The sequence below is a fragment of the Eurytemora carolleeae genome, unplaced genomic scaffold (genome assembly GCF_000591075.1).
Source record: "Eurytemora carolleeae unplaced genomic scaffold, Eaff_2.0 scaffold424, whole genome shotgun sequence".
NCBI classification, from domain to species: domain Eukaryota; kingdom Metazoa; phylum Arthropoda; class Copepoda; order Calanoida; family Temoridae; genus Eurytemora; species Eurytemora carolleeae.
Genome location: NW_019396546.1, coordinates 215,582 through 240,870, shown reverse-complemented (window position 1 = coordinate 240,870; position 25,289 = coordinate 215,582). Strand labels below are relative to the sequence as shown.

The window sequence follows — 25,289 nt, the reverse complement described above, 5'->3', positions numbered from 1 at the left end:
GCAACAAGAGATACACAAAAGATAGAATAATGAGTAAAATGTAAGCCAAAATTACTTTAAGAAATGATGAATTAGAAATTGAAAAAAGATGCGCAATGAACAGAAGAAAATGTGTAAATAATGGATTAACCAGAAAAGAGAAAAATAGAGACAATCTAAACAAAGATAAGGAATATATGGATTGAATATATCAGGTTCAAGGTGTAAAAAGTACAAATATAAAAGAGGTGAATGAGGAGAAGGTAAAGAAAATATGATAAATAGTAGAGAATTTGAACTGAGAGATAGACTTGAGGAAAATGACGAGAGATAAATTAGGATTGTATATGTAAAGCTGAAGAAATAAAAAGATGAGAAGGTGGATGGATAGATGAATTGATTGATAGATGGATGGGGCGCCAGGCTGCCGTGTACCCGCCAACTTCCCGCCAACTGCTTCTGGGGGACTTTAACGCTGTAGACAATCTTGAGCTCATTATACACCAAACTCAACATACTGGCGCGTTCAACTCCAAAAACAATTTAAACTCTTCCAATCCGTCGCCAACTCGCCGCCGCCGGCCCAATACTTGGGGGAGGAGACAGGTTACATGGTAAAAGTTAATATTATCAAACTAAAGATAAAATTAGACCGAAATGACTCAGGTCTCTAGATCATCAAAGAGAGAGCTGGACCATCTTTTGTTTCTTGAATCTTTAAGGTTTACGTTCGGAAAGAATCGAAAACTCCTCATCAGAGCAGACCAGCATTTAATTTGTCATGTTAAAAGGAATTAAAGAAGCTGTCATTACACTCTGGTGCAAAGAGTAGGTTGTAAAATAAAACAACATCTATTGTTTGTGTAGATCACAAAATAAACAAAGATGAATCATGAAAATTTTCTAATTGACATGTTCCATATTTTTTGCAAAATGTGCTCTCCGATTGCGTAATTTGGAGGAGTACGTCACCATGTTTTGTGGTGAGTAAAGCAGGAATATAAATAATAAGTTGACAGGACTTTATTTAAACTGTCAGCGCAAACAATTTTAAACATTCTTCTCTTCTACATTTTAAATTCAATCTCTGACAACAGAATTCTTATGTATTACATATTCTATATGTGATAAAGAAAATATGGCTGTCCCAGTTTAGATCTTTTAATTCTTGTAAACATCATTTGTAAATAGTCATATATATATTGTAAGATGTATGCATTATATTTAAACAAATATATATGTATGAATGTATTTTTCCTGAGCTTTACAAAATTCTTTCATTTTCAGTTTCGGAGCATTAATTTTACAGGACTGGCCGGGTCAGAGTGCTATAGTAATAATGTTTTACACCTACTCCCTTTCTCCCTTTCTCCCTTTCTCCCTTTCTCCCTTTCTCCCTTTCTCCCTTTCTCCCTTTCTCCCTTTCTCCCTTTCTCCCTTTCTCCCTTTCTCCCTACTCTCTACTCTCTACTCCCTACTCCCTACTCCCTACTCCCTACTCCCTACTCCCTACTCCCTACTCCCTACTCCCTTGAAATACAAAACTTGATAATAAGAATCTCGGATAAAAAGTTGAATAGTTGGCTGTTTTCAAGTCTCTAGATGAATACCTTTGTACCTAATATCATCAAATTACTCTGTTAAAAGACTGTAGTTAGGTTGGATAGACACTCTAAATATTGGATGTCTGTCTGCTTGTAAATGTTTCCCCCAAACCTAGAAAATAAGTGTGAATTACTCGCTAAAATGTTGAATTTGCGCCGGTTTAGGTATGACAAGTAAACATTTTTGTTTAAGGCGTTGAAATCCTTGCGCTCGTTGTCTGAAATCATAGTCTTCTCTAGAATTACTAAATGATGCCTCTCCTTTCGTTTAACACATGATTCATCACGTGATCAGCATCTTTTTGTTCTTTTGATTCCACTTCACTAATCACTTTGCTAATCCTAATATTATTGCAACCTGGTGTTTTCGTCCTTTGACATTTCAACCATTGAATTCTGCTAGATTAAATTTTTTTTAAATATCTAAGGTTTAATTATAGGGATTTAAAAATTAGAACTTTTCCCAATTATTTAGCTTTTTCTGAATCTGAAATGAAATTTACCTTTCCTTAAAACTAGGCTTTTAGGGCACGTCGCGCCCTTTTTCTAATAACAATCTTAACCGTTTTCAAGCTGCCACTTTCTTTGTAAATTGGATTTGCGCAGTTTCAAAACTATTAAATGTGTAAATTTTTTTTCGGCTAAAATCTTTTTATCTTCCACCCAACATTAACCGTCCCTGAGGTCATGTGTGAGTTGCCATACAAAATTTTGGCCGGATCGATTCAGTCGTTTTAACGTTTATTGGATACAAATAAACAAACAGACAAACACACAGACAAGAAAAGTTTATATATGTATATGTCAATGCATTCAGCGTGGCGAGGAAGGCCAGCCAAAAAAATTCTCGTCCGAGCCACCTCGAAATTCTCGTCCTTCTGTGAAATAGTAAAAAATTAGTAAAAATTAGTTTCCATTGAATTAAATTTTTGAAGCTCTATGTCCTTTAAAATTTTTATCTTTTTTACGCGCATTTTTTACAATTATTATTATAGAATGCCGCAAATTATTTCAAATTCATAGATCTTCAATCTCTTTATGTTAATTATATTGAAAACCATAGAATCTATTCTCATGGATTCAAAGCTTCCAATATGATGTAATTAATTGTAATACTTTAGTCTGACAATATTTTATACCCTAACGTGGTCAGAATTTCTAAAAATATGTAGTGCCATGTTTAAAAATATAACAATGAAAAGACTTGGATTTCGAGATGGCTAGGACGAGAAAAGACAAAAATGCGGCTCGGACAAGAAATTGTTGTGGATGGCCTTACTCCCCTCATTCACTTAAACATTATTTAATTTTACTTTTCATCCCAGATTCAAGTTCTTCTGAAATGTTAGCCAAATTCAAACGTTGTCAGAGCAAGAATTGAGAAATTTTGGGAAAATTGTACATTTTTTGGTTATGCTTAAACTCAGGTGGCGATTTCTCGAAAATGGCTCACTGATTTCAAAGCTGACAAGAAAATGGATAAAATATTTGCTTTTGAAATAAGGTCCCTTATGTGAAAACTGAGGAAAATGCGAATCTCTGTGCGTATTGCATGCTTCCAAGTTTCATTGGATTTGACGGACAATTTCAAATATTCATTTAAAGAGGTTTAGAGATTTTATTCTGATTATTTGAGCAACATATTTAGCAGATACCCGAAGAGTTGAGTAAAAGGAAGGGGGGTATTTAATGGGTAACCCCAAAAATCAAAGAGGGGGGATATCAGCAGATACCCCCAACTGTAGCAGAGCAGAATTCACGGGACTGAACATCTTCTGTTATGATTGATCCAATTACAGGCAGTGCTCTAAAAATATTTAATTATAAATCACGAACATCAGAATATAAGTCATGACTAGAAAACCTTACAGGAAATTTTTCCTATGGGTTTACCAATGTTTTCCGCGGAAAAGAAACTGATTACTCGACTCAAAATCTGATTTTCGCATCTCTATATATACCTTTGAAAACTGTTGATGTCATTCTTTGAGATTTCAAAACTTTGATTATTGAAAGTTTTAAAAATCTACGATATCAGTTCCAGAAAAGATAAATGATATAGAAAATTAGAGAACAAATCTCGCAATTTCTTGTTCCTCATTTTAGACCTATTAAAACATTCGCACTTTATCAAGGGATGGTTTCAGGAAAATGGTAGATCAGAGGGAAAGTAATTTCTATAGTTTTTCTCTCAGCAATTAATTATTAATATTATCACAGATTGCTCAAAAACGATATTCGTGATCAATTTATCTTCAAAAAGACCTAATCTGTGTTATCTCTGGTTATTTCATACATTTTTTATCCTATTCTACTTTGGTATATTGTGTCCTACCTTGGTATATTATATCCTACTTTGGTATATTGTGTCCTATCATACCTTGGTATATTTTATCCTATCCTACCTTGGTATATTGTATCCTATCCTACCTTGGTATATTGTATCCTACCCTACCTCGGTATATTTTCTCCTATCCTACCTTCGTATCCTGTATCCTATCCTACCTTCGAATCCTGTATCCTATCCTACCTTGGTATATTGTATCCTACCTTGGTATCCTGTATCCTATCCTACCTTGGTATATTGTATCGTATCCTACTTTGGTATATTGTATCTTATCCTACCTTGGTATATTGTATCCTATCCTACCTTGGTATATTGTATCCTATCCTACCTTGGTAAATTGTATCCTATCCTACCTTGGTATATTGTATCCTATCCTACTTTGGTATATTGTATCCTATCCTACCTTGGTATATTGTATCCTATCCTACCTTGGTATAATGTATACCTATCCTACCTTGGTATATTGTATCCAATCCTAACTTGGTATATTGTATCCTATCCTACCTTGGTATATTGTATCCTATCCTACCTTGGTATATTGTATCCTACCATACCTTTGTATATTGTATCCTACCATGGTATATTGTATACCTTTCCCACCTTGGTATATTGTATCTTACCCTACCTTGATATTAGGCGCGTAGACAGGGGGCAGTAGTCCTCTTGCCCCCCCCCTGGAATCTATGGGCAAATGTTAAACTCAGGCGTGCTGTGTAAAAATGAGCTTCCACCCATCTGCAAATTTGTGTTCCCACCACTTACATGATAAACACGTTTAGCGTATGATTTATGCAAGTGTTTGGCATGTCTTCCTGCAACCCCCAATGAAGGCCGAGGGGAGATAACATTTGGAGAGGAAGGTCGATGGTGAATAAGGAGGACGGAGGACTAGAATGATAGTCTTCAGGAGACTACTAAAGACTTCTGAGAGTAATACAGAACTATACAGAGGGATACATTATAATGTATAGTCCTTGAATCGGGACTACTTTGGGCTAATCGGGAAACTACACTGGACTTCAGAGAGTAATACAGAACTATACTTCCATACATACATACATACATTGAATCGTGACTACAATGGCCTACATAGGTGATATATGGTAGTTAGACTTAATAAAAAATAAAACAGCACTTTTAAGGCCAGGGGGGGGGGGGGGCAAAAATCGTCAAAGGGGTCGAAAACTTGACCCCTCCTGGCTAGAATCCTGTATACGCGCCTTGCTTGTATATTGTATCCTATCCTACCATAGTATATTGTATCCTATCCTACAATGGTATATTGTATCCTATCCTACAATGGTATATTGTATCCTATCCTACAATGGTATATTGTATCCTACCTTGGTATATTGTATCCTATCCTACAATGGTATATTGTATCCTACCTTGGTATATTGTATCCTATCCTACAATGGTATATTGTATCCTACAATGGTATATTGTAACCTACAATGGTATATTGTATCCTACCTTGGTATAAACCATGAGACCTCGGATTGACAGTTTTCTATATCCCACCAAGCATTCTCCATGTTACAGTAAAGCTCACCCTGCGTTAATTTTATTTTCGCTTTTCGTTCTTGTTAAAATGCCATACATTTTTTTTTGTCTTTTCTTAACAATGTTTAAGGACCATTTTTACAATTATTAAGTCGAGAAAGATTGGCACGTTTATAATACTTTTTTTGAAATTGAAATTGAACACTTATATTTATTTTTTATTTTTTTTTATCTTTGCAACCTTATTTAGTAGAACTTTTCAAGCTCTGCGCTATCCCAATCAAAAAGTAAAAAATTTAAGTTATCAAAAAATTTTACTCAGTGGTAAGCCTTTATACCAATATAATATATACGACGTTTCCAGCTTGCATGAAAACAACGGGAAGTTGTGAAAATCGAAAAAGAAAGTGTTTTTTTTGTTTTAAAGAACTGGATAATATATGCAGTACGCACTTTGAAACAATGTGCACTGCATGTGTTCATCATATCGATCGTGATTAAATTCAGGGTATAACCCCACAAAATGTTTTTAAGAAAATACTTAATGTTTAGTATTTTAGTAGATACATATAAAACCAATCAATTGTATGCCATTATATAAACAATATTATTTTTATAGCAAAGATTATTTGCCCGGCAAACTCACAGCTTCCCTTTGTTTACATGCAAGCTGAATAAAAAGCAAAGCTGAACTTTAATATCGTCTATATTATATTGGTAAAAAGGCTTTATCAGTTTGCAGAATATATAGATATTCGAAATTTAAAGTTGGTTGGGAGCATTCAATTCCTTAATATCCAAAATTCTTTGAACCATACATATCACTATAATTTCAGTAAAAGTAAATATTTCCATTTACTGATAGCGCCGATTGAAGGATTCAGAACTCTAATTGGATAATGAAATAGATAGAAAGATAGATGTTACAGCCATACTATTTCTATTGGTTCAGAATAGACAACAAACACATGACTGAACCCTGATTGGATCAGGCGCTAGTGGACTTGGCAAACAGGAGTGATATATGTAACGGTTTGAGTGAGATTAAAAAAGATTTTATGATTGGCCGATTTTTCTCTTTTTACTTTAACTCAAATTAGTAAGAAACCTTTTGGAGGTTTCATAAAACAATGTTTTTCTTTTTACCTGAACAAGGTTTATTATTTCTATAATAGACTCTTCAGAATTTAGTTCGGTTGAGACATCATTCATTCTTAGTAGGCATTCTTCACAAGACATACTTTGACAACTTAACAAACATAAAGGAATTAATTACTTTTTGCCACAATCTCTGATTTTTTATCCCTATATTGGTTGCATGGAGCATTTGAGTTGTGGCAAAAACATTCTATTCCTTTATATGTTCTATTTTATGCAATTTACAATTATTGATTGAAATAGAGTGTTTGGATTTTAAAAACTTTAAATTCTTTACATCGTATATGGGCCTTAATTAAATTTCACCAATTTCATGGTTTTAGACTGGCTTCAGGGAGAGTGTTTGTTTTATAAAATTAAAAAATGACAGAGAAAAATTTGATTTCTCCCACTTAATTAAAAATTTAAAGATTAAAACTATCGATTTAAAAAAAATCTGATTGAATTCTCAAATTTAGGTTTTGAGAAAAAGATATTCTAATATTTACTCACTCATGTTCAACAGCACAGATATCCTCGGCCTGTCCTGATATAAACCCCTCATATATATACGGAGCCAGGTAGGGCCAGTAGGATCTACTGCTTCTGAATACAAGAAATATACAGGATCAAACACACATAAAACTGTACAATAGGAAGACGACTGTTAGACTCAGGTTATGATTAATTTTCAAATAATCTAATGAACATGAAACACAGCAATCGTGCAGTGTACACAGTGTACACTGTACAGTGTACAGCGCACTATTATTGGGGACATGAGAGGGCCATAAAAAATTGGCCTAATCGGTTCAACTATTTTGACGTTTATTGGACACAAACAGACGAACAAACACCCCAATAAGCTAAGTATATATGAACGTAGTATTCTAAGTTTATATCATATTTATGATTGCCTCAAATTGTGATTAAGGAAGTTGAACGACTAATGTTATACGAGTTATACAGAGCGTCCCATATCATATCAGATTATCTTCAATCTTTAACACCATAATAAACCCTAAATACTCGAAAAACTTATCATTTTTCGCAAGAAAATTCTTATATAACCCTTATATTATTTTTCAAAATGATTCATTCTAATTAAATTTTCTAATTAAGTCCCAAAAATCGTAATTTAGACCCGTTCTCGGTCTAATATGATGTGGGACACCCTGTACTTGGCTTCAAAATTTGATTTGAAATGAATCATCTTTTAAATGTCGTCTTCCAATTTTAAGGGAGTGTGGAAGAAAATCAGGGATGGAGGATAGTTTCAAGAAGATGAGAAAAACAAGATAAGGAAGGTTTTATATTTTTCCAGACAGGACAGGGTACCTTTTAAATTCTTTTAAGTATTTTACAATGAGTTTAATAAAAGTTTACCTTTCGCAAGATTTTACATCTTCCTCATTCGTTAGCTGTGTGCAGACATTTTCTATCAAAGCTGCAGCCTAATACATAAATAATCTTATACTCTATAATCAATCAACAAATGTTTTTTTTTAAATCTTGACGCCAAATCCTTATCGAGATGTTATGTCTAAGATGAAAGCGAGGAAACCAACCAAAGTGGAAAAATGAAGGCACTGGCACTATAATTAAGTTGCAAAACATCATAATATGGATCTTTCCCGGCTCAATTTTTTAAACCCTCCCTAAACCCGTAAAGAAGGTATAAATTAAGTAGATTTATATAAAATATGAAAAAATGTTGGCCTCCCCCCAAAATTTCACAAAAAGCAGTTAATTTACAACTTCTTATTATCACATTTAAAACAAATTTTCCATGATAAACAATATTAATTTTCTCCTGTCGTCATGTCGTCTTCATCATTCAGATTATAATTTAAAGTTGAATTTCAAAGGATTAGAACATAGATTAGTTTCTGCTTGCAACCGACATGAGAGAGATAATGATGACATTTGGACACACATAGAACACATTTAAGTCGGAATACCTTTCAAACTATTAGATCTCTTGGGATCATGATGGTGATATTTTGGCCAACTCTATATCAGTCAAAATGTGAACTGTTTAGATACAAGCAGTGAAAATCAGGGTGTGATTACAATTTTATTAAATCAACTAAGTTTTTACATTATTTCTAAGGAGTTGATTGATTGATTGAAATACTGAACCTAAATATCTTTAATACTGGACCTGAATATCTTAAATACTGGACCTGAATATCTAGACTAGAGTCCCCGGACAAGTTCATTACAAGAGTATTCAGGGTAAACTCACAAAAAGTCGCAGATTCTCCCAACCTAGAGAATCGATATAATTATTAATTAGATTTCACTTGATAATTTTTAAAAGTGGATTTTAGTTGCACTTGCAACCATTTGTGTAAGATATAAAAAAAAACTTAAATTAAAACTGTCCTCAATAATCATCAAAATTGCATAGAACCGGTTCCTTTCTGGAGACCAACCCAACCCATCCCCCTGAAACTTCCGAAATTTTCAAGGGTATAGGAATATACACCAGAATCCCATAATTTAAAAAAATGGACTGTTTACAGATTCTAGTATAAATATAAACAAATACGGTGCTGGCCAGAGTTAGATTTACTTTGCTAAAAATTTTATAGCGGACAAGCGGACAAGAGGAGTATATTCTCCTACCTCCCCCCTCTCTCACGAGCAACTTTTTCACTTCATCTTCCGCCTATAATTAGTTACGTCATATGAGGATTTTGAGTGTCCATTGCTATGAAGACGACATTTATAGTACATTGGAGAGTGTCCAGAGTATCTAACCCTAAAAAACAACCTTGCCCAGTTTACTTGCACTGTACATTGACGAAGATCAATAATAGATTCAAATAAACTACTCCAGAATTTATAAATTAAAACCATTAATAATAATTCGTATTGCAATTGAGGTGGTATGATTCTATTTTTAAATGTTACCTGGCGACAAGGAAAAGAAGAAAAACTTGAACAATTTTCATGTTTATTCAAATATAAATGTTTAATACTTGAAACAAAATCAGACACTGTTCGATAAAGATAAGAATTATTTGAGATTTTTCTCTGAAGTGATAAAGATGATTGAAATTATTAAATAATAAACAAATATTTACAGTGATAACCAATTATTAAGGAAATGGGTCTGTTTACATTGCACATTTGCTGTGCCTTATGTTTATTGGACTATCTAGAGTCGTAACCGGAGTCTAAAAGTCGTCTTTCTATTGCAGAGATTTCTGATATATTTGATATGCGCGTTTCTATTTTTACAAGGCGCATCTATAAACTGTGTGATGTTAGAGAAGTGGCAATGTGTAAATAGAGGGTAAAAAAGTAGCATATAGACTTAGAACTTTTAAAGAATAAATATTTAAAGAGTATAAATTAAATACTGTACTTTTCCGGTCAATAAAGAATGATTTTTTCAGTGCACTATATGTAATCAGTCTTTGATCGAAGGTTTTACATTTCCAATGTTTCCTATATTCACAATAATAAATCAAATACCCTTTTCAAATCATCTCTTTATTCCCTATCTCACTCCATTCTGAAATATGTTTGTAAATTTCTTAAACACATCTATGTTATTAACCAGAGGCGTATTTAGGGGGGCGGCTATGGGGGCTCATCCGTCTCCTGGATCAGTAAAATATATGCTTTGGGGGGAGGTTTGGCCCCCCCTAAAAAGAAAAAGGTAAGCCCTTCCTGGGACAAAATCCTGAATACGACTATCTTAATATATATATAACTATGCTTTTGTTCTCAACCACTTTTAAATCTGTCAAAATACAAAATTGAAGACCAAGAGATATATTTCGAAGATCTTCATTTTCGGTATCACAAATTGTGCATTCCTTGTTTTACAGATTATGCATATTATCTATCATCTATATTTAAGTTAAATACAAATTCTAAGTCTGTGTTTGTAAACAAAAGGAGTCCAGTTTCTGTTGTACCTTGCACTACGTACAGACCAATTTATATATACAGGGTAAGTGTGATTTGCGGCGCCTGGTGCAAAATTGTACCTTTTTTTGTGCAACTCTCCTGTATGGTGTTTTTTCAATATTTTTTGAAAATCAAATGTTCAGAGAAGCAAAAATGTGCATTTATATTATTTCTCTCTAAATCTAAAATTTTATTAAGATTGAATCACAGAATCACATAAAATTGGCAAAATTGTAATAAGAAAATTTGCAATTTTCAGTTCTTGGCTAATTTTTAAGGAAAAGTTATTTCAATTCTCTAGTTCCTTTCTTCTTAGTTTATTTTAAAGTATTAAATATACGCTGTTCAGTTGAAACCTTAAGAACCATTGAAAAACAAGTTTTCCGTAAAAATTATACCAGTTTTGAATATTGCGAATTTTCTAATTACAATTTTGCAAATTTTTTGAGATTCAATCTTTTTAAAAATTTAGATTTCGATAGAAACAATTTATTTACACATTTTTGTTTTCTGAACTTTTGATTTTGAAAGAAAAAAGGTTCGCGGATTTTTTTTGGGGCCATTGAAGTACCAAAAAAAAATACAAATTTTCAAAAAATATTTTTAAAACACCATACAGAAGAGTTGCACAAAAAAGTTACACTTTTGCACCAGGTGCCGCAAATCACACTTTTTTTGACTCACCCTGTATATGTATATATATATATATATATATTATTTTGAAATACTTGGGACATAAAATGTCGTCATCCAGCTATGAGTTTGGCCCACTTTAGTATTTAATCACTTTGGGCACTTCCCCCCTTGCCACCCCTTGTATACGCAGCAGGAATACATTTCAGCAAAGACTTTGCTAATTAAAGATAACGCATCAGAAAATCTACGCTAATTCGACGCATTTTCTTGGAAAGGCAAAGATAGTGACTAATTTCTCCAGAAATCTAATAGTATATCTTTACTCTGTTGACGTTTCATAATGTCGTCTTGTAATGAATTAAATAGTTATTTAAAAACAAAACACTTTAGCTAGCTTTTCTATCTTGAAATATTCAATTTGTCCATAGTCCATAAAAGTGACTAGTGGAAAGACAATGAACATAATTCACAGAATTAATAACTTTTTATGTTGAAATAACGACGATATCTTCCTCATTGTTACCCAGATGAATATTGAAATGGAACCGTTGTTGATAGGACCTTTAATGGGTTGCTAACTTGAAATTACATCTACCAGTCCCTTAGAACATTTACTTTTGGTTTGAAGTTTATAAAGTGTTTATAAGAAGAAAATTAATGTCTCATATCTTTTATGCAAGTAACCTTGTACTTTTTAACAGTAATCAGTTATCTCATTACTTTTTCATTCAAGGTTGAATTCTCTCTCTACCTGATTTAAATGAATTATTGACAAATATAATGTCATAATAATTATTTACCAATATAATAGTTTTTACACACTCTGGGTTCTTTCAGCGTATAAAGGTCGGTATTCATATGATCCAATTAAAGAGCCTTCATCCAAACTTTTTTCTTTCTGGATCTGCTGGTATTGTAAACGCAGACTCTCCTATTCTTGTTGGCTTGACAGTTGGGTAGCATACATATTTCTTTGCTTTGCAGTGGCACCGACGAAACTGAATTTATCAGAATTAATCATTGAATTTGTTGCAAAAAACTCCGGAATTTGAAGTCGAAATTTAGACAATCTGCATGTTCACTGCTCAATTGCAGTATTTTATTTTCATTGAACTGTTTAATCATAAATCGAGTCTAAAAGTCGTCTTTATATTTCCCAGTTTTATTTCGTTAATCCGCCATTTTCAAATCCTCCAATAATTCATGTCTCAAACCTTTTGTAATCAACTTTAAAAGACCATATAAACAAAGGGGAGCAGTAAATTAACAGCTTCTCTCTTTTATACTTGAAATTGGTAGTTCAAGCTTGTTAGAAATCAAAACCTCTTTAAAAATGTCGTCTTCATTTTATTGATATAAACGCCGACCACTGTAGAATATCTGAAGTTTCAGATATCCGGTTTTTTCGTATTGAAATGTTTTGAAAACAGCTGGTTTTTGGTATTCAAATGTCTCAAGTTTACATTGCCAGGTTTCGTGGTATTACAGATTCTAAAGTTTCCGGGATGATTTTGAAAGGGAAAGCCTAGATGTGGAATGTTTTCATATTTCAAAGACTAGGAAAAATAAAAGAGTTGAAACTTATATTCTTCACCACGCTCAGTTATCTAATTCTAAATATAACGATGCCAGCAAGATAATAATGGGAGTTTGATAGATAATCAGATAGATAGTGATATCTAGGCCTACCCTCAACCTTGCAGGGTTGGTTCACTTCCGCGGGACTAACCGGTTTTGGGCAGGTATACAGGTTCCCCTAGACTAATAATCACCTCTTACTTTCTGCACCTCTCAGTCAGGTGATGGTTCCGCAGGTTCTGTAGGTACAGATGGATACACTACAAGAGAACGGAGAAACATGTGAATTAAACAGTGTCAGTGATTAGGATTTTCTCCGGGAGTAAAATTATCCCGGGTCAAGAAATAATCTACTCCGTTCAAGGGTCGAGCAATAATGTTCGGCAAACTTTTCCGTCAACATCAGGAGTTTTTAGGTAGAACAAATTTATAAATAGTAACTAATGTACATATATATTCGTACACATAATTACCTACGCCTACGTCCTACAAACATAAATGTACAAAGCTTTAATGTAACGTATTTATTTTACATCCTCATATATCTACAATTACATCCTCATATATCTAATATTACATCCTGATTACATGGTCACTTATAAATCATTCTCTTTCAGCCTGCAAATCGTGCAATTCTTACGCAACATTTGGATTTATTTGTTTGCGTATAAAATAAAAAATTAAAAAAATAAATTGAACACTCTCCAATAATCAAAGAGTTGCCATCAAATGACAGTGGTGATCAATAAAAAATGGAAGATTTTGTTTTCGCTCTTCTTTTAATTTATAATTAGATTTTTATGTGTAAATGACACACTAGATATCTATGTAAAGGGGTCATATGACTAAGTCCTGATTTTCAAATCCTCATATCTTTGCAACCTGGTGTCGTATGGGTTGCAAATTTTAAACTGTGAATTTTATTAGTCCAAATAGTCTTATTTTGAAATATTTTTTCTCACTAAGGATTAGAAAACCAGAGTTTTCAAAGTTAGTAATTAAAACCCAAAGGCCCAAGGGTCGCAACCCTTCAAAATAAACCCGGTCTAAAAGAAATATGCATAATTTTCGTATTTCTCCTGATCTCTTTGTTCTGTAGTAAAGAGTCTGTTCAGATTTAAAAACTAGAGAAATCCACGAATATTTCGGATGCGTTTTAAAAACAAGAAATTATAATGAATTGAATTTTCTACTGGGATATATTAAAACTATAGGGTTACCCATCAAAGGATGAGATTGTAAAGATGACCTAAAACTCTTAAAATATGAGGATCCAAATGTTGAATTAAGTCTTCAGAGCTGAAAACTTTAGAATGGTGGATATCAGGATTAAGGCTTAAACCGCTCTTTTTCTTAATATCCAGTTTAAATATTGCTTGTTCTCCACATGAATTTAAACTCCAGAGAAGTTAAACAATTGGAATTTAAGATATCCCATTCTAAAGTTTTCAGCTCTGTCTAAATTCCTTGTAGTCGTCTGTGAAGTCTAATATTTGTTGGGTAACCTTGGATTATATGTCTCAAATGTACGTTTTTTACTCTAAAGCATAAATTTTACTATTAACGATTCATGTTATATCTTATCATCAATGATGGATATATCTTCAGTTTTTTTACATATACATTTAAAAGATGCTCTCATAACTTCTTGAGCGGCGAATTTTAATTCTTACAGGGCATCAGGAAAAGAATCAAAACACTTTTTAATTTGGGGATCACTTACAATTAGGTTTAAAGTCCCTTTAAATTATATTTAGAAATGAATAAAATATGTTTAATTTCTATTTATTAAGAAAACTTATCATGACAACTGAATGAGTAAAAAGGACTGTAAGCGTAATTTCAAGTGACCCTCCATGCAAAGATGGCAATGTCCGATTTACAACGGTATCATAAAACCTTTTTATGATCAGATAATGGTACCGTTGTAAATCGGGCATTGCCATCTTTGCATGGAGAGATACTTGAAATTACACTTATAAGTTACAGTCCCTTTAAGATCTATCACCTTGATTAAACTTAATTCTTAAGGACAAGACAAACATGGGAAAAAACAAGCCAAACGTAGGACAGTTTTAAAAAGTCGCAAATTTCACCAATAAAAGAATTGAGTCTTTGTCACAACCTCTGATTTTCTAATCCCTTAAACTTTGCAACCAAATGTCGTAGGCCTTAGTTATTTAATTCTGTTAGATCAAATATTAAAGGTTGCAAAAATTGAAATCTGATGTAAATAGACATTAGAGGTTTTCATATCTGTCCTATCTACAGCACTATATCCCCTATCCTGTCCTATCTACAGCGCCATATCCCCTATCCTGTCCTATCTACAGCGCCATATCCCCTATCCTGTCCTATCTACAGCGCCATATCCCCTATCCTGTCCTATCTACAGCGCTATATCCCCTATCCTGTCCTATCTACAGCGCTATATCCCCTATCCTGTCCTATCTACAGCGCTTTATCCCCTATCCTGTCCTATCTACAGCGCTATATCCCCTATCCTGTCCTATCTACAGCGCTATATCCCCTATCCTGTCCTATCTGCAGCGCTTTATCCCCTATCCTGTCCTATCTACAGCTCTATTTCCCCTATCCTGACCTATCTACAGCGCTATATCCCCTATCCTGTCCTATCTGCAGCGCTATATCCCCTATCCTGTTCTATCTACAGCGCTATATCCCCCTATCCTGTCCTATCTGCAGCGCTATATCCCTATGTACAGCTCTATATCCCCTATCCTGTCCTATCTACAGCTCTATATCCCCTATCCTGTCCTATCTGCAGCGCTATATCCCCTATCCTGTTCTATCTACAGCGCTATATCCCCCTATCCTGTCCTATCTGCAGCGCTATATCCCCTATCCTGTCCTATCTGCAGCACTCATGGAATATCTATCTGTAATATCTACAGCGCTACGTTTGTCATATCCGCAGAGTTGTGAGCCTTAGTCTGCCCTATCCACAGCGCAAGGAATATTCGTATGTCCTATCTGCATCGCTGTCCCTATCCTGTCATATTCACAGCGTTAAGAATATCTGCATGTCCTATCCACAGCGCTATGTCCCATATCCTGTACTATCCGCAGCGCTAGGAATATCTGCCTGTGCTATCCACATCAATATGTCCACTATCCGGTCCTATCCGCAGCGCTAAGAATATTTTCACGTCTTTTCCACAGTGCCTAATTTCCATTTTCTGTCTTATCAGTAGCGATAGGAATATCTTCATGTCATATCCACAGTGCTATATCCTCTATCCTGTACTATCCGCAGCGCTAGGAATATCTGCCAGCTCTATCCAAACTGCTATGTCCTCTATCCTGTACTATCCGCAGCGCTAGGAATATCTGCCAGCTCTATCCAAACTGCTATGTTCCCTATCCTGTTCTATTCGCATCCCTATAGAATATATGCAAGTCCTATTCACAGCGCCTATGTTCCCTATCCTATTCTATCTACAACACTTAGAATATCTGCCAGCTCTATCCAAATTGCTATGTTCCCTATCCTGTACTATCCGCAACGCTAAGAATATATGCAAGTCCTGTTCACAGCGCCTTTGTTTCCTAACCTGTTCTATCCACAGCGCTAAGAACATCTGCCGGTCCTATCTACAGCGCCTTTATTCTCTATCCTGTCCACTGTGATTTAAAGATCTCAAGCTTTCAAGCAAAAATCGATAATAAATTTGCCAATTTCTTCTTAAAAACAAGTTCTCTACAGGGCTAAAAGTTCATGTACAGGCCTACAGAAAAGCATAAGTGAGCTAGAGTGGTAAAATCACTGCCCAAGGCGTTGCGACACTTGAAAGTTGACCCTGTCTTAAAAATTGATACTTTTTATAAGCAGGCTGAATTTATGTGACGTCATATCCGCAGCGCTAGGAATATCTGCTTGTCCTCTCCACAACGCTAAGAATATCTGTATGACTTATCCTATCCACTTAGTTTTTCTTTCTTCTTTAATTGCTTGCTTTTATACCAACCCTAAACTATTGAACAAAATCACGTTGTGGCAAAATCAGTTTGACCCTGGGAAATCTATTTATGACTGGGATTACCTTTTGAACTTGTGTCTTTGAAAGAATGAGCAAAAACTGTGTAATGTCTAGATTTCACGACCACCCTCCCTCCGCCAATTACTGGGTTGATTTACGAGACTCCAGCTGGAAAAAGAGTCACGAGAAACCTTGAGGATCCAAACATGCTCACACCAATTAAACCAGGACAAGGGATCTGGCACCACCAGGATACATCATAACTAGATCATCAACAACCCAGAGCTGGGAACTTGTGTCGGATACTCATAATCCCGATCGCTTGATTTTGATATCTACAGTGAGCACTTTTAATTTGAAGATCTTGAAAAAACTGTATTTTTCCATCTCTTCATTTTAGTTAGTCCTCCCCTGATCAATACTCCTTTCAATCCCTGACGTAGTATACGGGATATTGAATAAAAATTAAATTAATCTGCAAATTAACAAAAGATCAAGATCAAGCATTGATCTCGGTCTCCACAATATAAGAGTTCCCAGCTCAGATCAGATTTTTATTATCAAAAACGTATTTCTGGTTTGAATTTTTAAAAACGTTAAATACTGCAATAAAACTAGAAATAAAGAGCAGTCGGGTAGAAAAACATTTGAACTTTTCAAACCGTTACCCCCATTTTTAAGGAAAGATGTGTTTTTAAGTTCTTTATTAGTGGACATAAGAATATTAAATGATGTATAAAATAATATTTTGTTGAAAATGTGTATGTATAGTTATAGATACATATATATTGTTATTGTATACAATTTTTGACATTTTTTAAACATACAAATAATCTTTACGAACCCTTTTCTATTAGATGCCTTTTTAGTATGTGGACACCCTAAAATATAAAATTTGGTTGTTAGATTATTGTTTTTTAGATTGAATTCTAAATAGACGTTTTCTTCAACATTTTATTTCCCCATTTAATGACTTGTAGCTTGCAGGTATATTTTCTTGGACCATTTTACAGCCTTCAGAAACATTTTACAGTTTTATAGAATAATGATATTATTTTTCTGTGGATTGAATTCTCACTGTTCTTGAAGATTAAGGAGGAGGGACTTGAGAACTCTTGCTTCATATGTTACTGTATTCTTCCCTTGGTGAATATGCTCATGTGCTAAGGGTTGTTCTATGATGGTCTTCACATTCCGTCCATATATCTCACAGTGGTCCAGAAATTGAATGCATTCAGTGATAACAGTGTCTCTCACACTAATCATGTGTTTCGCCATGTTCTCTATAAGAGAGAGAAAGCATCTTTTGGCATAGAACCAGGTATCTGTTCCAAGCTTCTTATTGTACGGTTCAAGAGATTTTATAACTCTGCTAATCCCGAACTCATAGTTTCCCTTAGCACAATAAAGTGTGCCTATAACAAGGTTTACAATACACAGATGGAAAACCTTTCGATCCGGGTCATCATACGCTAGATGCTCCTCTTCCTTCTCTATCTTTCTCATTAGCTCCTCCGCTTCCTCGTTCTGACTTGTCATGATATACGAAACACACAAGTTTGCTAGAACAATGGCAGAAACATCCAATATTGCATCGAAATGTTTCTTTACAATCGGTTCATAAAACCCGGTGGCTTCTTTAAACTTATTTTCCTGCATGAACAGAACATGGGCGACATTTAGTTTCCAAATATCAGACTCGCTACAAAATTCAACACTTTTTCTGAATATTTTCTCAACTTGGGCATATTGGTCCAGGTCCCAGTAGATCTTAGCTTGGGCCATTAGCACAGGAATATAACGGGATAAAGCATCTTCATAATCATTGATTGATTTCTTTACTGCTTCATCATCATGGTTGTTTCTTGATTCTTGAACAAGCTTTGTATACTTTCTCAACTGCTCAGCATGCTTTGAAGCAATGATGTCAAATTTTCTGTATGCTTCATCAGGCGAGGTCTGTTGGGTTATCAAGGCCTCCAGGAAATCATAAAGATATGTCGTCAGATATTTATAAGTAAGATGAGCATTTTCTGCCAAGACGTCAGCAGCCAAATCATAATATTCGTATTTACAATACAGAAGCAGTAGATTTCCAAAGGTTTCTGGCGGAAAAGGATTTTGTTGAAGAAGGAATTGTAACTTGCCAAAACCATCAGTTGGTTTACTCTCCATATTCATTAGAGCTTGATTGTGGAGAGTAACAGCATCCAACTCGTTTTCTGATCTTGGAGGCATGTCTGTAAGAGCTTCTTTGGCGGCATCCAAGTTTTTCAGAAGATATTCAATTGCAGCTTTTAGATTAAACGCTTCGATCAGAGCTGTTTTATGCAAGGTCAGAGTGTTTCCAACACTTCTAACTTCTATCCCTTCAGTTTGCATTCCTACACTTAGCTCTGGATGATCTCGAATTCCTTTCTCAATAATGTCGGCAATATTCTTCAGTGCTGGGGCAAAATCTTTTAACTTATAATGGCAAAGGGCAATATTATATGAGAGATGGGCATCATAGCCCATAGTTTGCTGGGCGGCTTGAAACTTTGCCAATGCTTCTTGAAACCTTCCTTCCTTGAAAAGGAGGCAGGCAAAGTTGATTTCAGTGTCTGGGTCTTCAGTTGGGCATTGATCCACCAGAGATTTTGCTCCAGCTAAATCTTCTTCACCATATCTATAAACAGAAATTAATTTGTTTGATGCTTGGAAATACCTATTTCATTCATTCTATACCTGATGGCTGCTTGAAGCTTCAGCATAGATCCTTGATGTTCAGGGGCTTCAACAGTAACAGTAACTTTCATAGCCTCTTCATATAGAGTAGCAGCATACAATGCCTTCAAGAGATTGAATGTTACGTTTTATTGTGCGATCATTTGAATTTCAAAGTGCAAAAATCATAAAAAAGCGATCTTAGGATATTCTCTCCTTTGTTTGCTATGGATATACCTATATTTGATTTTGTAAAACAGACACTGACCCAAGCAATCTCGTTTTTTATCATTTAGTTTTTTTTGACGGATTAGTATTCAAATTTCAAACTTAAGTACGATTATGAAATGTCACAAACAAACAAACGTACATAGGAATTAAGGTATTGGCACAAAATCAAATTTTCAAATACCTATATCTTGGCAGTCTAATGGAGGAAACCTTTGATTTTTAAACTAACACTACTCTATCTAACAATAATCATAGTTTGAAATATTTAATATCTACATCATCGGGTTGCAGAGATAAAGTAATTAAAATATCATAGTCTGTAACAAAAACTCAGTTCCTTTCGATAAAAATTGTAATAAAATCAGTTTATTGTGAAATATATCCTTCTTACCTGAGCATAATATACTTTATAATCCTCCTCCTCTGGATAATAGTTGGTCAGTTGTTCATAGGAGTTAGCAGCGTTCACATAGTCTTGTACATAGTAGTAGCAGTACGCTAGTAGAGATAATGCAGCCCTAGAAAATATGTATAAACCCACAAAAAGTGTTAGTTTTATTAGACTTTTATACACTTCAGAAGTATTACAGATTGAAAGTAATGGAATTCATGATAATAATATATAATAATAATAATAATAATAATATTACCAGTAATTATAATTTAATAATAATAATAATAATAATAATAATATACTAATAATAATAATGATAAAAATAATAATAATAATAATAATCAAAATGATGATTATAATGATAATAAAACCAAATAATTTCATTATTTCACCTTGATGTTGGATTAGTATCATAGATATAGGATAGAACAGATATAGCCTCCATATACCTCTGCTCCTGAAAAAAAGAGAATTAATTTTTTTCAATTTTTTTTACTTTCTTTGTAAAATTATATTTGAAACTAAAATATCTATGATCTTTAAAAAATACCTTAATCATGTTATATATGGTTGACGTATACTCTCCATCTTTTATTTCAAACCCACCGTTCATATCTCTAGCAAAACAAATTCTGAATATGCAAATTAGAAGTTCTAAAAAATTACATGGTAAGGGAAAATTATGAATTGATTTTAGTGTGTAATAAAACAAAAATGTTGTAAGATTTAACAGCAAAGTAAAGAATGGAAAAGAGTATTTACAATATGACTGAAATATTTTTGTATTCAACAGTATAGTATGTGTAAATATCATATTTTTGTATTCAACAGTAAATTATGTGTAACTATAATATTTTTGTATTCACCAGTATATTATGGGTAACAATAATATTTTTGTATTCAACAGTATTATATGTGTAACTATAATATATTTGTATTCAACAGGATATTATGGGTAACAATAATATTTTTGTATTCACCAGTATATTATGGGTAACAATAATATTTTCGTATTCACCAGTATATTATGTGTAACTATGATATTTTTGTATTCAACAGTTTATTATGTGTAAATATAATATTTTTGTATTCACCAGTATATTATGTGTAAATATAATATTTTTGTATTCAACAGTATATTAATATTTTTGTATTCACCAGTATATCATGTGTAACTATAATATTTTAGTATTCACCAGTATATTATGTGTAACTATAATATTTTTGTATTCACTAGTATATTATGTGTAACTATAATATTTTTGTATTCAACAGTATATTATGTGTAACTATGATATTTTTGTATTCAACAGTTTATTATGTGTAAATATAATATTTTTGTATTCACCAGTATATTATGTGTAAATATAATATTTTTGTATTCAACAGTATATTAATATTTTGTATTCACCAGTATATTATGTGTAACTATAATATTTTTGTATTCACCAGTATATTATGTGTAACTATAATATTTTTGTATTCACCAGTATATTATGTGTAACTATGATATTTTTATATTCAACAGTATATTACATTATACTATTATATTATATTATAAAAGAATATTATCATGTCAGAGAGTACACTGGGTCAAATGTTTTGTTTTTAACAATATCGAACTTGAAATAATGAGTATACAGATAATATAAAGATATAAATAAGATTAAATTATAACCAAAATATTTTAATGAATAAATATTTTAAAAATATTGATGTTTTGTTTAAGATCAAAATATAACCAAAATAATGTTAGGTTTTAAAGCATAAGAGATAACCTAATTATGTAAAGAAGTAATGGTGTGATATAACGTAAATATTGTATTGATACAGAGTATAATATAACGGACATTTTGTTATGTTTAAGAGTGTAAATTATAACGAAAATAATATTATGTTCCAGAGGAAATTACAAATATAAAAAGAAAGGTTTGGAATTCTGAATGTAAGCGGTTGTCCAGACGACCAGCTTTCTCAACCTTACCCAGCATACTCTACACTCTAACGTTACCTCTATATTCTCTACCTTTCTTTTTTATCCCTTTTTTCCTCTCCTAATCCTTTTCCTCTCTTACCATTGCATATATATTCTTTTTTTCTCACCACCCTCTTTTTTTCTCTTTTCAATCCTCTCCTCAACCCTATTCTCTCCTCTCCTCAACCCTATTCTCTCCTGTCCTTTCTTTCAGTGTTGAGTTTACTACTTCTAACGCCAACGTTGGCGTAGTGGGTTGGCGTAAGCCGAATGTTGGCGTTAATTCAGGGAAAATGTTGGCGTTACCATGGTCAACTTCCCGTTGTCGAACCCTTAATCCTCATTTACATAATATAAGAGTATCTCAGGAAGATTTTATGAAATCAAAAACAGATTTGAAATTTTTGTTTCGTAAATTTGACATTAATGTTTTCCGAGGTTGAATAATAAAAAAAGAAAGCGTTTCTAAAAGTGGGAAATATTCTCACTTAGATAATGGATATGCATACTTGACATTTTTTGCTCCCACTGTAGGGTTAAATTGCTCAAGTTTACGTGGGGTTAGAGGTGATGGATTCAGCTATCTGATGTTCCTGTCTCGAGAAACTGATATAAAACTGTGTTAAAATTATACGAAAATTCATATATGTAAATTTTGAAAATCTGAAACTTAAATCACGTGACCAGAACTATCACCAATGGCAGAGCAGTATACTGGTCACGTGTCTCCGCCTGTATCATGTGGCCACTTTACTGCACTGCCATTGGTGGAATTTCTGGTCAAGTAATACGGACGTAAAAATAATATTACGAATGAAATCTATTGAAAATAGAAATAACAAATATAAAAGTAAACCTAATTTACAATTAGCTTTCTCTGGGATATCATCGTTTTCAGATTAGTTGCTTATTTACTGAATATGATCTGTTTAAACCCACTACTATTATACAAAATTGTATATATATTAATTTTCGTATATATTTGATACAATTTTATATCAATTTATCGAGACAGGAACATCAGATATGACTTTCATGGGTAGCGATCAAGAGCTAAAGTGATTAGCTTTCAGCCTATGCCCCCTTTCATTTTTCCTTTACTTTCCCTTTAAATCTATAATACATAATTGTTAATGAAAATATTCATGCGATTCAATGCAAAGAGTCTTTCCGAGAAAGGGGAACAACAATTACGTTTAAAATGATTTATGATTTATTGGTATACTAGATAATAACAAACAAACAGTGATTACTACTTTATTTGTATAGGTTTATAACATACTAGCTGAAGTTCCCGGCAATGTCGAAGGAAAAAAGAATTCGAATCTTGAAAAAAAAATTTATTTAAGAAAAAAATTATTTTTGAAAGAAAATAAGTGATTATATTACCCAACCCAGGATACCCAAGGGATCCCCCCAAAATGTCAGTCAATTTGGTAAAGCCGTTTGGCCGGCTATAGCTAACATATATTATTATTATGATTTATTTGTCGAACACATAAAATTGGTTCAGATATTAGATAAGAGAATATATATATTACTATAATTCAATTTAAACGTAAGTTGTGATTTAACAACTTTAATTCTTCTCTGATGTCGTCTTCTTCACAGTCCCAGAGCTGTAAGAGGAGGTTCTGCAGACATTTAATATTATCTTCTTCTTGAATGAAAGATGGCTCTTGGCGGACTGTTTATTATACCTAGAGAGAATTCTTCAGATATATTTGAAATGTTGCTTCCAAAGTCATACTGTAGAGAATACAGATTATGCAGATATTGATCCAAATCAGTGGATTCCAACTATGCAAAATAGACTGGGCAACTTTGGCAAATCGTCTCAGCAAGAGAACTTTCACAGAATTGAATTTTTTAGAAAAGTTCTTCATAAAAAAATGTATATGTTCCAGCAAACTTTAACTGCAGTGTTCCAGGATCGGTATGTTTGACAGGGATACTCGCTGTAAAGGTTCCAAATATTGCTTCCACAAAAGGAACAGCAATAAGTTTGCACAGCAGATAACTTTTGCAGTGGTGCGCAGAAATGGAAAATCCCCAATAATTCAGTAGATGATCCAATGTGTAAGCACCTCTGGCCTCTCTGCAGTCTATATCTTGTGAACCTGATTCATGAATGATATGACCAAGATGGTCAACCTGACTGACCCAGGGCAGTTTCTGATGATTAGGACGACTTTCTGTTGCACGTCCACAAGTAAAAAATTAATTTTGGACTTGGATTTGGATGGATCTGGATTTGTTGAAAAGGAAATATTATGCTCCTCGGCATACTTTTCACAAAGTTGTAGTAGGTTTTGTAAACCATTTCTGGTAGGAGACAGCAGCAGAAAATCATCACATACGTACATAAATGTATATATGAGCAAATAGCTTTTTTATATAGATTGAGGAAAATAGAGTTAATTCTGACAAAATATGAGAATTGGTAGGACAAATAAACTTGTGGAATAATCAAGTTATGATCTTAATTAATCCAATGAACAGGAAACCCTGCAATTGTGCAATATATCCACAAACCCATTTCACTTCATAAGTCGATTTACAAGCTGGTAAATATGTCTACTTTAAAACAACATCCAATACGTTTTACGATTGATTTAACTCCCTATTCTACAGTTGTATGGGTTCCCCTGTATCATATGTATGGTTATAAGATATAAAATATTCCGTTACCTTTCGGTGGACAAAACTGTAAAAATTACGAATTATCTGATCGATTTGAGATCGTGTGGATAATTGCAAAATAAAAAGAATTAATTGAAAACTGTGCGTATGGCCTCGTAAATTGAAAACTGTATCATGGTTTCTAAAAAATGACGAATTGCTTGAGTCTCAATTTAATTTAGTTCTCCACAGGTTCTCGCTTGCTTTTCTCCCTTGGTCTAAAACCATACATATATAATACATATATTATATATATAAAGTTGTAATCTCTGTTTGCCTGTCTGTTTGTTTTTTGTTTGTTCGCCAGATCATAACTCAGGAACCCCAAGATCGATTTGCCTCAAAATTTCCCTGGGGGAACTCGGGAGAACCACGGATATGTTCTTAGTTTGGTTTGGAGATTCTAAGTTGAATGGGTTATACTTTTATAGGAAAAAAAAGGTAAAATTGTAATCTAAATCCAAGAGCGGGTAAAATCATCAAGTTTTCAAATCATTGAATAGCGAATAGTAGTTAAACTACGTATGGCTAATTGAAATAATTTTCTGCCGGTCGCACTCTCGATTAAAATTTTTTTAACTTTTTGAAA

At 33.4% G+C, this 25,289-nt stretch overlaps 3 protein-coding genes across 4 annotated transcripts in view; 1 reads left to right on the top strand and 2 right to left on the bottom strand.

The window, feature by feature from the left end:
• Positions 1-2,312: 2,312 nt before the first annotated feature.
• On the bottom strand, positions 2,313-9,592 carry LOC111705274 (uncharacterized). Of its 2 annotated transcripts, XR_002765976.1 has the most exons (8): positions 9,490-9,592; positions 8,757-8,841; positions 7,957-8,024; positions 7,084-7,176; positions 6,580-6,682; positions 5,404-5,483; positions 3,239-3,390; positions 2,313-2,461 (listed from the first exon to the last, which is right to left on the bottom strand). XR_002765976.1 is itself a non-coding variant. In XM_023477781.1 (7 exons), the coding sequence occupies exons 1-7, from the start codon at positions 9,528-9,530 to the stop codon at positions 3,306-3,308; spliced, it is 555 nt and encodes a 184-aa protein (XP_023333549.1). In that variant the 5' UTR covers positions 9,531-9,592; the 3' UTR covers positions 3,182-3,305. The 2 variants fall into 2 exon arrangements, 1 of the variants encoding a protein (XP_023333549.1); XM_023477781.1 differs by lacking the exon at positions 2,313-2,461 and having other exon boundaries at positions 3,182-3,390.
• A 3,328-nt stretch (positions 9,593-12,920) lies between these two features.
• LOC111705256 (dentin sialophosphoprotein) overlaps positions 12,921-25,289 on the top strand; it is a 58,556-nt gene continuing 46,187 nt past the window's right edge. Inside the window, exon 1 of the mRNA XM_023477760.1 lies at positions 12,921-13,127. Coding sequence (XP_023333528.1) covers positions 13,088-13,127 — 40 coding nt within the window. The 5' untranslated portion in view covers positions 12,921-13,087. The remainder of the gene's footprint in view (positions 13,128-25,289) is intronic.
• Positions 17,402-20,732, bottom strand: LOC111705258 (tetratricopeptide repeat protein 30A). Its single transcript, XM_023477761.1, has 5 exons — positions 20,594-20,732; positions 20,436-20,500; positions 20,041-20,167; positions 19,440-19,543; positions 17,402-19,380 (listed from the first exon to the last, which is right to left on the bottom strand). The coding sequence occupies exons 1-5, from the start codon at positions 20,654-20,656 to the stop codon at positions 17,787-17,789; spliced, it is 1,953 nt and encodes a 650-aa protein (XP_023333529.1). The 5' UTR covers positions 20,657-20,732; the 3' UTR covers positions 17,402-17,786.